Here is a 15,496-nt window from a genome sequence, read left to right on the forward strand (position 1 = left end):
AGAGATGCTAGAATGTTTCTGGGAATGGTAGGGTATTGTCATCAGTGGATTCTAAATTTTGCTGAGATCGCTAAACTGTTGCAACAGCTGACACATAAGGAAGTTACAAACCCCATCACATTAGATGAAGATCAGATGAAAGCATTCACTGAGTTGAGAGAGAGTTTGTGCAGAACTCCAGCGTTTGGAATGCCTGATTACACAAAGCCTTTCACATTGTTTTGTCATGAATGTGATGCTTGTTCTTTGTCTGTCTTGACACAGGTCCATGGAGGTGCTTATCGCCCAGTAGCCTATTTTTCAGCTACCTTGGACCCAGTTGCAGCAGCATTACCAGGTTGTCTGCGTGCAGTAGCCGCAGTTGGTCAAAGTCTTTCTCAATGTGAGGGAGTAGTGATGGGATACCCTTTGACGGTAATGGTACCACACTCTGTTGAAATCTTACTGACAAGGACAAAAACACAGTATTTGACGGGTGCAAGACTGACAAGGTATGAGACGAGCATATTGGGAGCTCCAAATTTAACATTAAAAAGATGTACAGTACTGAACCTGGCAACATTACTTCCAAGTGATACCGTTGAAATTGAAAAAGAGGAAGACATCGAGCATGATTGTCTTGAGATAACTGAACTGTGCACAAAACCAAGGCCTGACATCCGAGATACTCGATTGGAAGAAAATTACCAAATTGTTTTTGTTGATGGTTCATGTCTCAGAGATGGTACAGGGACATGGAGAGCAGGATATGCTGTATGCACAATTATAGGTACATTAGAAGCTTCCTGGCTTCGAGGTGTATATTCTGCACAAGTGGCAGAATTGGTAGCTCTTACTAGAGCGTGCTATGTTTCTGCGAGATAGAGAGTCACAATCTATACAGACAGCCAATATGGATTTGCAATTGTTCATGATTTTGGTCAATTGTGGTCGCAAAGAGGTTTCTTGACTTCTACTGTTACACCATTAAGAAATGGCGACAAGATAAAGGAGTTGTTGTATGCAATACAGTTACCTGAACAAAATGTCGTGGTGAAATGCAGTGCACATCAAAAGGCACAGGATTACATCTCATTGGGAAATGGATATGCGGATCAAGTCGCAAGGTTTTGCGCATTGAACTGTATATCATTTAAAGACAAGTGGGAATTAATGCCCGAAGAATACAGTACTTGCACAAGTTCTGCATTAAAGGTGATTGATACTTTGGACGAGTTGACAACATTGCAGGATAATGTTGACAAAGAAGAGAAACGACTCTGGGTTAAGTTAAAATGTGTCCATAGACCTGATGAAATTGGGATTTATGAGGAGGGTCAGATAGCCCAATAGTTTATTGTCGCAAATGGCCCGTTACTACCATGGACAGGCACATATTGGAATTGATGCCATGGTTAGATTGTTCAAGATTGACTGGTTTAATCCTAAATTCAGGCAAGCAGCAGAGGCAGTATGTCATCGCTGTATAGTTTGTCAGCAACTAAACGAGGGAAAAGGGACAGTGGTGAATTTGAGCCACATTGGAAGAGCAGGTCCATTAAGCAGAATGCAACTGGATTTCATCGAAATGCCTGTGTGTGGAGGTTTGAAGTATGTGTTGGTGATTGTGTGTGTCTTTAGTCACTGGATTGAAGCATACCCCACAAGGAGAAATGACAGTCTCACAGTAGCAAAGTTGTTGCTTAGGGAGTTGATACCACATTTCGGGTTTCCGATCTCTTTAGAATCAGATAAGGAAACTCACTTCAATAACCAGGTGATTAAACTCTTATGTGCAGCACTAAACATCGAGCAAAAGTTGCATTGTAGCTATCGCCCTGAAGCATCAGGACTAGTGGAACAGATGAATGTTACCTTGAAATCAAGAATAGTAAAGATGTGTGCAGCTACGAATCTAAAATGGCTAGATGCATTGCCTTTGGTGTTGATGTCAATGAGAAACACACCTGACAGGAAGACAGGGCTGTCACCCCAGGAAATCCTCATGGGCAGAGCAATGAGATTATCAGCAGTTACAGCCACTGCACTTGTCAATATTACAGATGAAATGGTGTTGGACTACTGCAAGGGTCTGGCTGATGTGGTTAGCTCTTTCTCTCAGCAGGTGCAGGCCACCACCCTGCCACCCATCCATGATCCAGGTCACAATCTGAGAGCCGGAGACTGGGTCGTTGTCAAAAAACATGTTCGCAAGACTTGTTTGGAACCACTTTGGAGGGGTCCTTACCAGGTGGTGCTAACATCTATGACAGCTGTGAAATGTGCAGGACTCCCAAACTGGATACACGCGAGCCACACAAGGAGAGTAGTATGTCCACCAGGTCACGAAAAAGCATTGTTGAGAGCACCAACAACAGGGAAACAGGTCGCCGCACCTGAGCCAGAAAAGGAGCCAATAGAGCCTGAAGTTGAACCTGAGCTTGTGGAAGATGGTTCCATTACCCCTGTAAGAGACGAGAGTGAAGAATTACAGGAGGGTGCAGGAGAACCAATCTCGACGGATAGAGCAGGAGAGTTTAATTCAGCAGAGGTTCTCCCAAAAGCAGACAGTGCTGAAAAACAGACAGAGCAAGTGCCAGACCAAGAGGGGGAAAGAGTTGAGACGGATCAAAATCAAGGTGATTCGACTCCTCCTGAGCCCGTTGCAGGTCCATCAAGAGAAAACACCATCGAGAAAGAGAAGAGTCCAATTTTGTGATGAATATTGAAGAAGGAACAAGAAAAGGAGACAATTGGCTAGAATCGCAGTTAGGGAAGAAGAAGGAATTGGTCATAAATGAAACAATAGAGGAAGAAGTGGACACTATGAGAAAGGAAGATTTAGGTGAAGGAGAACTAAGTGGTGGCCGAAAGTTGAAAAGAAAGAGAATAGCAAGTCGACAATACGCAGGTCCTGAATGGCATAGCAATGAATGGCAACACGAGTTTATGTCTTTTTGATAGAGAAGTTCCAAGTCAGTATTTTGATGTAACCTGAAGGTGATTGAGAAGCTGAATTGCTGAGCTAATCTGAGAAACTTAAGAATGAGACTGTTGAAATAAAACCAAAAGAGACATTGATAACCTTATATGACAAATGAAAACCAGAAGTGACAACTACTAATTGATTTTGACAAAGGAAGAGGTTTCCTGGATGTGAAACTGAACTGTGAAAAGATAACTTTTTCTTCATTTTGATTTTTCGTTGCACTTTATCTAAGAGTTACTTCTGCTTTCTGATTCTTTACAGATCATGGCTGAGCTCAATAATCAAGATAGAAATATTAGGCGCTGTAGATACATGAGTGTTTGATTGGCAGTTATGTGTGGAATAATATTTATAATAATGATTGTGGGAATGTCTGTTCATGATATGAAAAAGGCTACTATTACATTTGCTCCTGAAACTACTACATTAACAGCTTTGGAGAGGTTTAAGTTAGATGAGAAATACTTGCATGATTATACTAATGCTCAAGGACAGCTTTCTTCTAAAGTTTTCCATTGATTGTTGAGTGAATATGTTGAGACAATGGGTGCGAGGAATTGTCTTGTGCGTACGCAAAGTCCTTCATCAGTAGAGGAAGGGGTTACGTACCATAGTCTTCCTTTAACATACAGAATAAGCTGTAGTTTGCTACTAGCAAGATTCTATAACCAAGAGTATATACAGTACTTTTGCTCAAACTACGACTTAGGCCCTCATTACAACCTTGGCGGGTGGCGGAGGCCGCCTGCCAAGGTTGAACCGCCAAGCAGCCACCTATGCGGCCACAAACCCACCGGCCGCATTTCAACATCCCCGTTGGCCATTGCAGCCGGCTCCTAATGGAGCCGGCTGTGTTGCGGCCGTGCGATGGGTGCAGCTGCACCCGTCGTGCTTTTCACTGTCTGCTGAGAGCAGGGTGGGGCTGTGCCTGTGGGCCCCTGCACTGCCCATGCCAAGTGCATGGGCAGTGCAGGAGCCCCCAGGGGCCCCACGACTCCCCTTCCCACCAGCCTTTCCATGGCGGTCTCTACTGCCATGAACAGGCTGGTGGGAAGGGGAGTCATAATCCCCAGGGCAGCGCTGCCCTGGCGGATTATAACCACCGGGACAACAATGGCAGGAAACCGCCGGTCCCGGCGGTGCGACCGCGGCGGTAATATGGCGATTTGCACCGCCAGCCTGTTGGCGGTACAATCGCCAAAACAACCCTGGCAGTCTTTGACCGCCAGGGTTGTAATGAGGGCCTAAGTCATCAAGTTGAATCAAACTTTATTTAATTTCACACAGATTTAGATCAAAGTCATAAACCAATTGAAACTTGAGGAAACATATGCTTAAATGCTTTAACCTAAGCCAATAAAGATGAATGCTATGGCATTAATAGCAAAGTTCAGCAAAACAGTCCGTCAGTCATTTGTCATTGTCAAACGTCTCCCATATGAAGCCTACCTAACCCAGATTAGCATTGGCATGTCATGCTAAAACAATTTAGAAAACGTGAATTTGAAAAACCATCTAGCTAGAAAGAAAAACTATAAAACAGCGCAGTTGGTACCTAGAAGGAAAGGCACAAGTTAATCAGTCACATTGTCATAGCTACCTATCCACAGAATGGATCTGCAACAAAGTCAGTCTTCGTCTTCAGGTCATCAATTGATCAGCAACACATCAGGCTCTCAAGAGTATGAGCCCAACAACAGAATCTTGAACCAGGTCTCCTGACGTCATCAATTATGAGACACTGGATGTAGGAGGCTGGCCTGGTTTGTAGTGGGTACCAAGGGGTACTTACACTCTGTACCAGGTCCAGTTATCCCTTATTAGTGTAGAAGAGGTGTTCTAGCAGCTTAGGCTGAAAGAAAAGGTAGCTTAGCAGAGCAGCTTAGGCTGAACTAGGAGACATGCAAAGCTCCTACTATACCACTGGTGTCATATGCACAATATCATAAGAAAACACAATACACAGATATACTAAAAATAAAGGTACTTTATTTTTATGACAATATGCCAAAAGTATCTCAGTGAGTACCCTCAGTATGAGGATAGCAAATATACACAAGATATATGTACACAATACCAAATATATGCAGTAATAGCAATAGAAAGCAATGCAAGCAATGTACAGTCACAATAGATTGCAATGAGAGCACATAGGTATAGGGGCAACACAAACCATATACTCCAAAAGTGGAATGCGAACCACAAATGGACCCCAAATGTGAGCTTGTAGAGGGTCGCTGGGACTGTAAGAAAACAGTGAGGGTTAGAAAAATAGCCCACCCCAAGACCCTGAAAAGTAGGTGTAAAGTGCACCTAAGTTCCCCAAAGAACACAGAAGTCGTGATAGGGGAATTCTGCAAGGAAGAACAGCACCAGCAATGCAACAAAGGTGGATTTCCGGACGAGAGTACCTGTGGAACAAGGGGACCAAGTCCAAGTGTCGCGACAAAGTCGAGATTGGGCAGATGCCCAGGAAATGCCAGCTTAGGATGCAAAGAAGCTGCCACCGGATGGTAGAAGCTGTGGATTCTGCAAGAACGAAGAGGACTAGGAACTTCCCCTTTGGAGGATGGATGTCCCACATCGTGAAGAAGCTTGCAGAGGTGTTCCCACGCAGACAGACCGCAAACAAGCCTTGCTAGCTGCAAGGGTCACAGTTAGGGTTTTTGGATGCTGCTGTGGCCCAGGAGGGACCAGGATGTCGCCAATTGCGTGAGGAGACAGAGGGGGCGCCCAGCAAGACAAGGAGCCCTCTCAGAAGCAGGCAGCACCTGCAGAAGTGCCGGAACAGGCACTACGAAGAAGGGTGAACCGGAGCTCACCCGAAGTCACAAAAGAAGATCCCACGACGCCGGAGGACAACTCAGGAGGTTGTGCACTGCAGGTTAGAGTGTCGGGGACCCAGGCTTGGCTGTGCACAAAGGAAATCCTGGAAGAGTGCACAGGAGCCGGAGCAGCTGCAAATCACCCGGTACCCAGCAATGCAGTCTAGCGTGGGGAGGCAAGGACTTACCTCCACCAAACTTGGACTGAAGAGTCACTGGACTGTGGGAGTCACTTGGACAGAGTTGCTGAGTTCCAGGAACCACGCTCGTCGTGCTGAGACGAGACCCAGGGTACCGGTGATGCAGTTCCTTGGTGCCTGCGGTTGCAGGGGGAAGATTCCGTCGACCCACGGGAGATTTCTTCTTAGCTTCTAGTGCAGAGAGGAGGCAGACTACCCCCACAGCATGCACCACCAGGAAAACAGTCGAGAAGGCGGCCGGATCAGCGATACAAGGTTGCAGTAGTCGTCTTTGCTACTTTGTTGCGGTTTTGCAGGCGTCCAGAGCAGTCAGCGGTCGATTCCTTGGCAGAAGGTGAAGAGAGAGATGCAGAGGAACTCTGATGAGCTCTTGCATTTGTTATCTAAAGAATTCCCCAAAGCAGAGACCCTAAATAGCCAGAAAAGGAGGTTTGGCTACTTAGGAAGGAGGATAGGCTAGCAACACAGGTAAGAGCCTATCAGAAGGAGTCTCTGACGTCACCTGCTGGCACTGGCCACTCAGAGCAGTCCAGTGTGCCAGCACCACCTCTGTTTCCAAGATGGCAGAGGTCTGGAGCACACTGGAGGAGCTCTGGGCACCTCCCAGGGGACGTGCAGGTCAGGGGAGTGGTCACTCCCCTTTTCTTTGTCCAGTTTTGCGCCAGAGCAGGGCTGGGGGATCCCTGAACCAGTGTAGACTGGCTTATGCAGAGATGGGCGCCATCTGTGCCCATCAAAGCATTTCCAGAGGCTGGGGAAGGCTACTCCTCCCCAGCCCTGACACCTTTTTCCAAAGGGAGAGGGTGTAACACCCTCTCTCTGAGGAAGTCCTTTGTTTTGCCTTCCTGGGCCAAGCCTGGCTGGACCCCAGGAGGGCAGAAACCTGTCTGAGGGGTTGGCAGCAGCAGCAGCTGCAGTGAAACCCCGGGAAAGGTAGTTTGGCAGTACCCGGGTCTGTGCTAGAGACTCGGGGGATCATGGAATTGTCTCCCCAATGCTGCATTGGGGTGACAATTCCATGATCTTAGACATGTTACATGGCCATGTTCGGAGTTACCATTGTGACGCTGTACATAGGTAGTGACCTATGTACAGTGCACACGTGTTATGGTGTCCCCGCACTCACAAAGTCCGGGGAATTTGCCCTGAACGATGTGGGGGCACCTTGGTTAGTGCCAGGGTGCCCACACACTAAGTAACTTAGCACCCAACCTTTACTAGGTAAAGGTTAGACATATAAGTGACTTATAAGTTACTTAAGTGCAGTGGTAAATGGCTGTGAAATAACGTGGACGTTATTTCACTTAGGCTGCAGTGGCAGGCCTGTGTAAGAATTGTCTGAGCTCCCTATGGGTGGCAAAAGAAATGCTGCAGACCATAGGGATCTCCTGGAACCCCAATACCCTGGGTACCTCAAAAAGATATACTAGGGAATTATAAGGGTGTTCCAGTATGCCAATGTGAATTGGTGAAATTGGTCACTAGTCTCTTAGTGACAATTTAGAAAGCAGAGAGAGCATAACCACTGAGGTTCTGGTTAGCAGAGCCTCAGTGAGACAGTTAGTCATCACACAGGGAACACATACAGGGCACACTTGTGAGCACTGGGGCCCTGTCTGGCAGGGTCCCAGTGACACATACACTAAAACAACATATATACAGTGAAATATGGGGGTAACATGCCAGGCACGATGGTACTTTCCTACACTGGATACTAACCCTCCAAAGCAGTGCAAATAGTGAAATCTCTAGTTGTAGTTCTGTACTCCAAAGTTAGCCTTGACACACAGACACACACACACACACCTATTGATAAGTGTGCTACATGTCTCTTCGCACAACAGGGAACATCAGGCATTTTCTTGCAGAACATGTGTAAATCTCTTGGCTGCAGCACTGAAAACTCAAAAAACCCAAGGCAGACCCCAACGACCTCAAAAACTTCCACCCAATCTCCCTCCTCCCCTTCCCAGCGAAGGTCATCGAGAAGATCGTCAACGCTCAGCTCACCCACCACCTTGAGGACAACTCCATCCTGGACCCCTCCCAGTCCGGTTTCAGACGCAACCACAGCAACGAGACTGCTCTCCTCGCCGCCACAGACGACATCAGACAGCAAATGGACAACGGCGAAACATCGGCCCTCATCCTCCTGGACCTCTCCGCAGCATTCAACACGGTTTGCCACCACACCCTACTAACACGCCTCCATGAAGCCGGCATACAAGAGAAAGCCCTCAACTGGATCTCCTCCTTCCTCTCCGGCAGAACCCAGAGAGTCCGACTCCCTCCCTTCCGCTCCGAAGCCACAAACATCATCTGCGGCGTACCCCAAGGCTCCTCCCTAAGCCCGACGCTGTTCAATATCTACATGGCCCCCCTCGCACAACTGGCCCATCAGCACAACCTCAAAATTCTCTCCTACGCCGACGACACCCAGCTCATCCTCTCCCTCACCAAAGACCCACTCACCGCCAAAACCAACCTCTAAGAGGGACTGCAGTCCATCGCCGAATGGATGAGAAAAAGCCGCCTGAAGTTGAATTCCGACAAGACAGAGGTCCTCATCCTCGGACGCACCCCTTCGGCCTGGGACAACTCCTGGTGGCCCACCGCGCTGGACCCCCCTCCAACAACAACCAACCACGCATGCAACCTGGGCTTCGTCCTCGACTCCGCCCTCGCCATGTCGAAGCAGGTCAGCGCTGTGTCCTCCTCCTGCTACAACACCCTCTGCATGCTCCGTAGAATCTACAAATGGATCCCGACGGACACCAGAAAAACGGTGACCCAGGCCCTCGTCAGCAGTAGACTAGACTACGGCAACGCACTCTACACAGGCATCCCAGCAAAAGACCTCCGACGCCTACAACGCATCCAAAACGCCTCCACCCGACTGATCCTCAACGTACCCCGCCGATGCCCCATCTACCACCACCTAAAAGACCTACACTGGCTCCCCATGGACAAGAGGATGTAGTGGCAAGAATGAAGGATGCGAAGCAGCCGCGTTGCGTTTGAATCATTCTTTATTCTTCATGCCACAAACAATAAGGCCCACGAGGAGCCGGCAAGAACACGACCCGGTCGCGTCTTCGCGCTCCGCTCTTTCCCCCCTCGCGCCGCCCCCCGACGTCACGACCATCCTCGATCCGGATTGGCCGTGACGTCAGGAGGCGATCCGACATAGAGGAAGGACCAAGCACTGTCCCCACACGTCTCGTACGTTAACTCACGTACGACATCTCCCCCTTTAACAGAACAAGAATAACTTCTGGACTTCATCTCATAACAAAATCTTCGAACCTCTTAGGAGCTCGTATGTGTCGCGTTGGCCTGCTCGGAGTAATATACTGGGGCGAACACTCCTTGACGGCCCATGCATCTTCTAAGCCTGAACTCACTACGTTGCGACAGTCGCTCTTCGCTGATTCGGGCCTGCTACCATTCTGACCTTCGGCATCCACCAAGCCGCGCCATGCTTTCTCACATCGCTCTGTACTTCCATGTCCGATTCGTCCTCGCCTGGGGGGCGTATTCACACACTCCTCATCACCAGTGACTACACCCCTGGCTTCGTGACTTTGCCACTCATCCACATCGTCCGTGCTCTCGGCCCCACACACACGACTACCTCTCATGATGATTTCCTCTTGACCAGCCTTGAGCCTGACGATGTCGTCCTTGCTTCGCCATCCCCCTCCTTCCAAACAGACTGCCCCTCTTGTCACCCCTTGCACACGTACAGGGGTTTGAAACACAGACTCTCCTTTCATCACCTTGTTAGGTTTCTTCACCAATACCCAATCCCCCTGCACTATATTTTTAGTTTTGGCTCTGTTCACAATGTCAGCATACCGCTTGTTACTTTCCTGTTTAGCCATTATTCTTCCTTTGACTCTCAAACTCTCATCAGACGCCACCTCGATTTCCTCCCTCATGTCATACCACTTATTGAATTTGGGGGTAAGTTCACTCATGCATCTTCTCCCTCTCATCAAGTAGAACGGAGTGTGTCCCGTAACTTCACTGGGCGTGTTATGAAAAGTGTGCACCTTGTCCGCCAGAAACGTTTTCACATCCATGTTAGAGGCGACTGCCTGTTGCACGCCCTCTTTGAGGAACCTATTCATCCGCTCAACCTGCCCATTGCTCTTCGGGCTGTACAGCGGGGTCTTCTCCTGCTTAATCCCTAACCTGGACAGAAAATCCGTCATCTGCCTGGACACTAGCTGGGTGCCATTGTCAGACACCATGATCTTCGGCTGCCCCTCAATCGCGAAAATTTTCGTCAACGTCTTGATCACTCGTTCAGTGGTGACTTCCCTGACGAACTTGTAGTGAATCCATTTGGAGAAGTAATCTGTAAGGACGATGAGATGTCTACAATCGTCTGGTAGCAGGGTAAATGGGCCCGCGAAATCAATGGCAATCTTGTTCCATGGACCAGCAGGAATGTCCACCAATTGCAGCTCCCCTTTTGCCGTCTTCCAGTGCTTGTCGGCCCTTAAGCACGGTCTGCACCGATCTATGAAGCTGCTGACGTCGCTGCACATCCCTGGCCACCAGTAGTACTGCTTGAGAAGATTTTTTGTAGCGGTACTGCCCGGGTGACCCTTATGGGCAATACTGATTAGCTTGTGTCTCAAACTTTCCGGAGGTACAAATAGCTCGTGTCTCTTCACAAAACCGCCCTCAATGGCGAGTTCAGAGCTGACCTGTTGAAAACTCCTGAGTGCTCCGTGCAAGTTCCGGACCGGGGGCCAATGAGCCGTCATATGGTCCATTACCTTTCGAATAGTCGTGTCCTTCTCCTGAGCCATCAACCACTCTTCCTCCGATATGGATCCCACGCACATGGCTGTTGCGTCAACCATTGCCACAACGCATTCCGTGTCATCCAGGGAACCGTCCTCCTCACCCGTGACCGGTATGCGCGATAGGCAATCCGCCCTGCAGTTGAGGCCACCCTTGATGTGTCTGATGATGAAGTGATATTCTTGCAACTTGGACAGTAAACGTAGGAGCCTCGAGCTGGCTTTGCCATTGCCGCGTCCTTCACCGTCCATCATGTATATCAAGGGTTTGTGGTCGGTGACCAGTTCGAACTCCCTGCCCCACAGATAGTTCCTCAGTTTCTCCACGGCCCAGACGCACGCGAGCGTCTCCCGCTCGATGGTGCTATAGTGTTTCTCTGCTTCGTTCAATGACCGGGATATGAATGCGACTGTGTTCTCTTTCTTCCCTTGGAATTGGCAAAACACTGCACCGATACCCTTGGCACTGGCGTCAACCGTGATTACGTTCCGGAGATCCTTGTTGTACGGCTGTAATATTGGAGCCGCAGCTATTGCCTGCTTGACGGATTCAAAGGCAGCGCTTTGTTCCTGCGTCCAGGTGTATTTTTCGTTCTTCCGTAGCAGTTTCCTTAGAGGCTCCACGGTGGTCGCGTATCCTTGCATGAACTTGGAATAGTATTCACTAAGTCCCAGGAACGATCGCAAGGCGTCTTTGTCTCCTGGGCAAGGAGCATCTCGTATGGCCCTCACCAAATCATCTTTAGGCGCAATGCCATTTGGAGTAAGCACGTGCCCTAAGTACTCTATCTTCCCTTCCATGAACTTGCATTTGTCCTTGGAGACCGTCATCCCCCTTTTTTGTAGCACCTCCAGCACTCTGCCTAGCAGTTCCAGGTGCCCCTCCTCATCTTCCGTGTGTATCAGAATGTCGTCCTGGAAGGCTTCGACCCCTTTCATATCGCAGAAAAGAAGGTCCATCAGCTTTTGGAAGACGCCCGAGGCCGATGCAAGGCCGAACGGAAGACGGACGTATCTGTATGCTCCAAACGGGGTAATGAAGGTGGTCAATTCCTTGGAGTCCTCCGTGAGACACACCTGGTGGTATGCGGACTTCAGGTCTATCAGGGTGAAAAACCTCGATCCTGATGTGGAAGACAATATCTCCCGAATGTTGGGCAGAGGGTGGCAGTTCACCAGGATATTTCTGTTTAAGGATCGCAGGTCTACACACAACCGAATGTCCCCTGTCCTCTTCTTCTTGGACACCACGATTGCGGACACCCACTCTGATGCACCTGCTTCCTCTATTACTCCTTCCATTTTCAGCCTATCGAGAACAGCCTTCAGCTCCCCCTTTACAGAAAGAGGGATCGTTCTGACCTTGTGCTTAATTGGTATGGCACCCTCTTTCAACCGTATGGCATGCACAAATCCTCTTACACACCCTACTTTGTTTTCAAAAACGGAATCAAATTCCTCGAGAACTTCAGCCAATCCTTCATGCAAATCCTCAGGCTGCACGTAATTGATCCAATCATCCCTCAGAACTATGGGATCATCTGCCCCAGGGACTAGCATCACACCCAGCTTCGCCAGGTCCTTCCACCCCACAAGGCTCCTCCCTTTTTCAGCCACATATATCTTTGTTCTCACCGTGCGCCCTCGAAAGGTGAGGGAGTCCCAGAAGTACCCTCTCATCACTATGTCATGTTCCCCGAAGGCCTTTGGATTCACATCCGTCTCATGCAGTCGTACATCCTGCCATTTCAATTCAAATGTCCTATCAGAGATCAGGGTAAGGGGGGAACCAGAATCAGCCGTAAATGGCAATTCTACCGCACCAATCATGACGGAGCCAATGGGCCCCTTCACTCTACCGTCCTCATCATCAATGGACAACACGATGTCCGCATCCGCATCCATGTCGCTCTCGCTCACCGAGCTCACTTTCATGCCCGTATTGTATTTCTTGGCTTTACATACTGCCGCAAAGTGGCCCATCTTCCTGCATTTAGAACAGCTTTTGTACAAGGCAGGGCAGGTCCTGCTGTCCGCTAAGTGGTCCCTTGACCCACATCTAAAACAAGCGAGCGGCCTCCTGCCTCCCCCTCTATCGCTCGCCGCCCTGTCTGGAGTCTTGGGCGCATGTTTATGTCTGTCCTGCACATAGAACACATTTGAAGCCTGACTAGTGCTCGCCAGCTCCTTAGAAGACACCATGGAGCGTTCCACTGCCTTTGCGATGGCCATCACTTCCTTCAGTGAAGGGTTCCTGCATGAAAGCAAACGTTCCTGCACCTTCTTTGAATGGCAGTAGAACACCACCTGGTCTCTTATGTACGTATCAGTCATCTCCGCGAATTCACAATCTTGGGCCAAAACTCGTAGGCATGCAATACACTCTTCGATAGTCTCTCCTTCCTCCTGTTTCCGCAGTGCGAATTTATGGCGCCCCACCATGATGTTACACTCCTCAGCATACTGCAGCTCAAGCCGCTTAACGGCCTCCTGGTATTCACTCAGAGGAGCTGTAGCTCCGGGGGGATTCACATAAACCGGCAAACTATCAAAAACCACCTGGCCAGCTTTCCCCAACAGTCCGAATAGCAGTGACTTTTTCCGCTCGGGGCTGTACCCTTTACCATCAATGGAGACGATATAATTCTCGAATGCGCGCAGCCATCCCTTCCATTTCATGCACGGCTTACCGGGAGAGTCCAGGAAGAGAGGAGGCACGCAAATATGACCGGTCTGTGACATAGCCAGAAAGCGGGCACCACACCCGGGGAGATCACGTGATGCAGGTGCAGCAGCAACTATTGAATGGCTCCTAGGCGGCACGGAAGGACCCCCAGGACGCCGGATAGACGGAAACCACCAGTACACCGGCCACTTCCAATGAGGTGTACACTCGTGGACAGGAAACCCGGGGCTCGGGCCTACTGTCTGGTCCCCACGTGGCAGGGGTCGTCAAAATCAATCGCCTGGAGCTCCCCAGCATCAGCTCACCGGGGCAGTGCACGTGGTCATCGGCGAGGACATATCAGCGCGCCCTGCTAGCATCAGGAGACATCAGGCATGGTAGGCTATACTCGTGGGCCTTGTCAGAAGTTGTGAACCTCGTCGCCATTTGTAGTGGCAAGAATGAAGGATGCGAAGCAGCCGCGTTGCGTTTGAATCATTCTTTATTCTTCATGCCACAAACAATAAGGCCCACGAGGAGCCGGCAAGAACACGACCCGGTCGCGTCTTCGCGCTCCGCTCTTTACCCCCTCGCGCCGCCCCCCGACGTCACGACCATCCTCGATCCGGATTGGCCGTGACGTCAGTAGGCGATCCGACATAGAGGAAGGACCAAGCACTGTCCCCACACGTCTCGTACGTTAACTCACGTACGACAGAGGATCATCTTCAAACTCCTCATACACGCACACAAGGCACTCCACAACGCCGGACCCGCCTACCTGAACAACAGACTCAACTTGTACGTCCCCTCCCGCCAACTCCGCTCCGCCAAGCTCGCCCTCACCATCGTCCCCCACTTCCAACGCAAGACCTCCGGTGGCAGATCCTTCTTCTATCTCGCCGCCAAGACCTGGAACTCCATCCCGACCCCCCTGTGCCAGACCCAGGACCTTCTTGCCTTCAGTAGACTCCTCAAGACCTGCCTCTTTGACCAGTAGCAGCAACCACTCCCCACCCCCCTCAGCGCCTTGAAACCCCAACGGGTACGTAGTGCGCTCTATAAATATTGTGATTGATTGATTGACTGATCATGTCTAGAATGGAGTGGTACAAGGCCCTCTTCATGAGACCCAGCACCTAAATACAGACTTGCACCTCTGAGGCCTTGCTGCTTCAGAAATGCATAAGCTGGGGAGAGACGGCCCCTTGAGACTACCTGCATCATATGCAAAACTCTGCATTTACAACCCCCTCATATGCAGCCTGGAACCTGGCTCACTGCACCAGAAGCAGCCATCTGACAAGTGACGTCGTTCCCGCGCGCTCGCTCATTTGGGTTCTTTTTTACAGGAGGTTGGGCTTGATTCGAATAGCGTGCTCGGTTGCCTGGGTACTGAGGCGGATGTGGAGGTCACGTGACGCCTGTTGCCTGGAGACGAGGCGGATGCGCGGAGCACGCGGCCTCGGTTGCCTGCTGAGGAGGCGGGTGTTGAGCGCACGTGACGTGTGTTGCCGGGAGACGAGGCGGATGTGGAGCGCACGCGGCCTCGGTTGCCTGGAGACGAGGCGGATGTGGAGCGCACGCGGCCTCGGTTGCCTGGAGACGAGGCGGATGTGGCGCGCACGCGGCCTCGGTTGCCTGGAGACGAGGCGGATGTGGCGCGCACGCGGCCTCGGTTGCCGCCGGGAGACGAGGCGGATGTGGAGCGCACGCGGCCTCGGTTGCCTGGAGACGAGGCGGATGTGGCGCGCACGCGGCCTCGGTTGCCTGGAGACGAGGCGGGTGTGGAGCGCACGCGGCCTCCGTTGCCAGGAGACGGACGCTCCGGAAGCGCTGGCCGGAGAGAGCGGCGCGGATCCCTCGCAGGGGCGGCGGAGCCCGGACGGTGAGCTGCGGGGACGGGGAGGGGAGCACACGCACGGCCGATGGGGCCCCCCGTGGCTCGGCTGCACGGCGGGTCCCGGGGGCTAATTACAGTGGTGTCAAAACTTTTCAGTGCCGCGACCCCCATTTCCAGA

The 15,496-nt window shown here is 50.7% G+C and overlaps 1 protein-coding gene across 1 annotated transcript in view; it reads left to right on the top strand.

Moving 5' to 3' along the window:
* The first annotated feature begins 13,943 nt into the window (after window positions 1-13,943).
* Window positions 13,944-15,496, top strand: part of TTC6 (tetratricopeptide repeat domain 6) — a 475,627-nt gene continuing 474,074 nt past the window's right edge. Inside the window, exons 1-2 of the mRNA XM_069207716.1 lie at window positions 13,944-14,120; window positions 15,002-15,363. Coding sequence (XP_069063817.1) covers window positions 13,944-14,120; window positions 15,002-15,363 — 539 coding nt within the window. The remainder of the gene's footprint in view (window positions 14,121-15,001; window positions 15,364-15,496) is intronic.

Source organism: Pleurodeles waltl, chromosome 9, assembly GCF_031143425.1.
Source record: "Pleurodeles waltl isolate 20211129_DDA chromosome 9, aPleWal1.hap1.20221129, whole genome shotgun sequence".
NCBI classification, from domain to species: Eukaryota; Metazoa; Chordata; class Amphibia; order Caudata; family Salamandridae; genus Pleurodeles; species Pleurodeles waltl.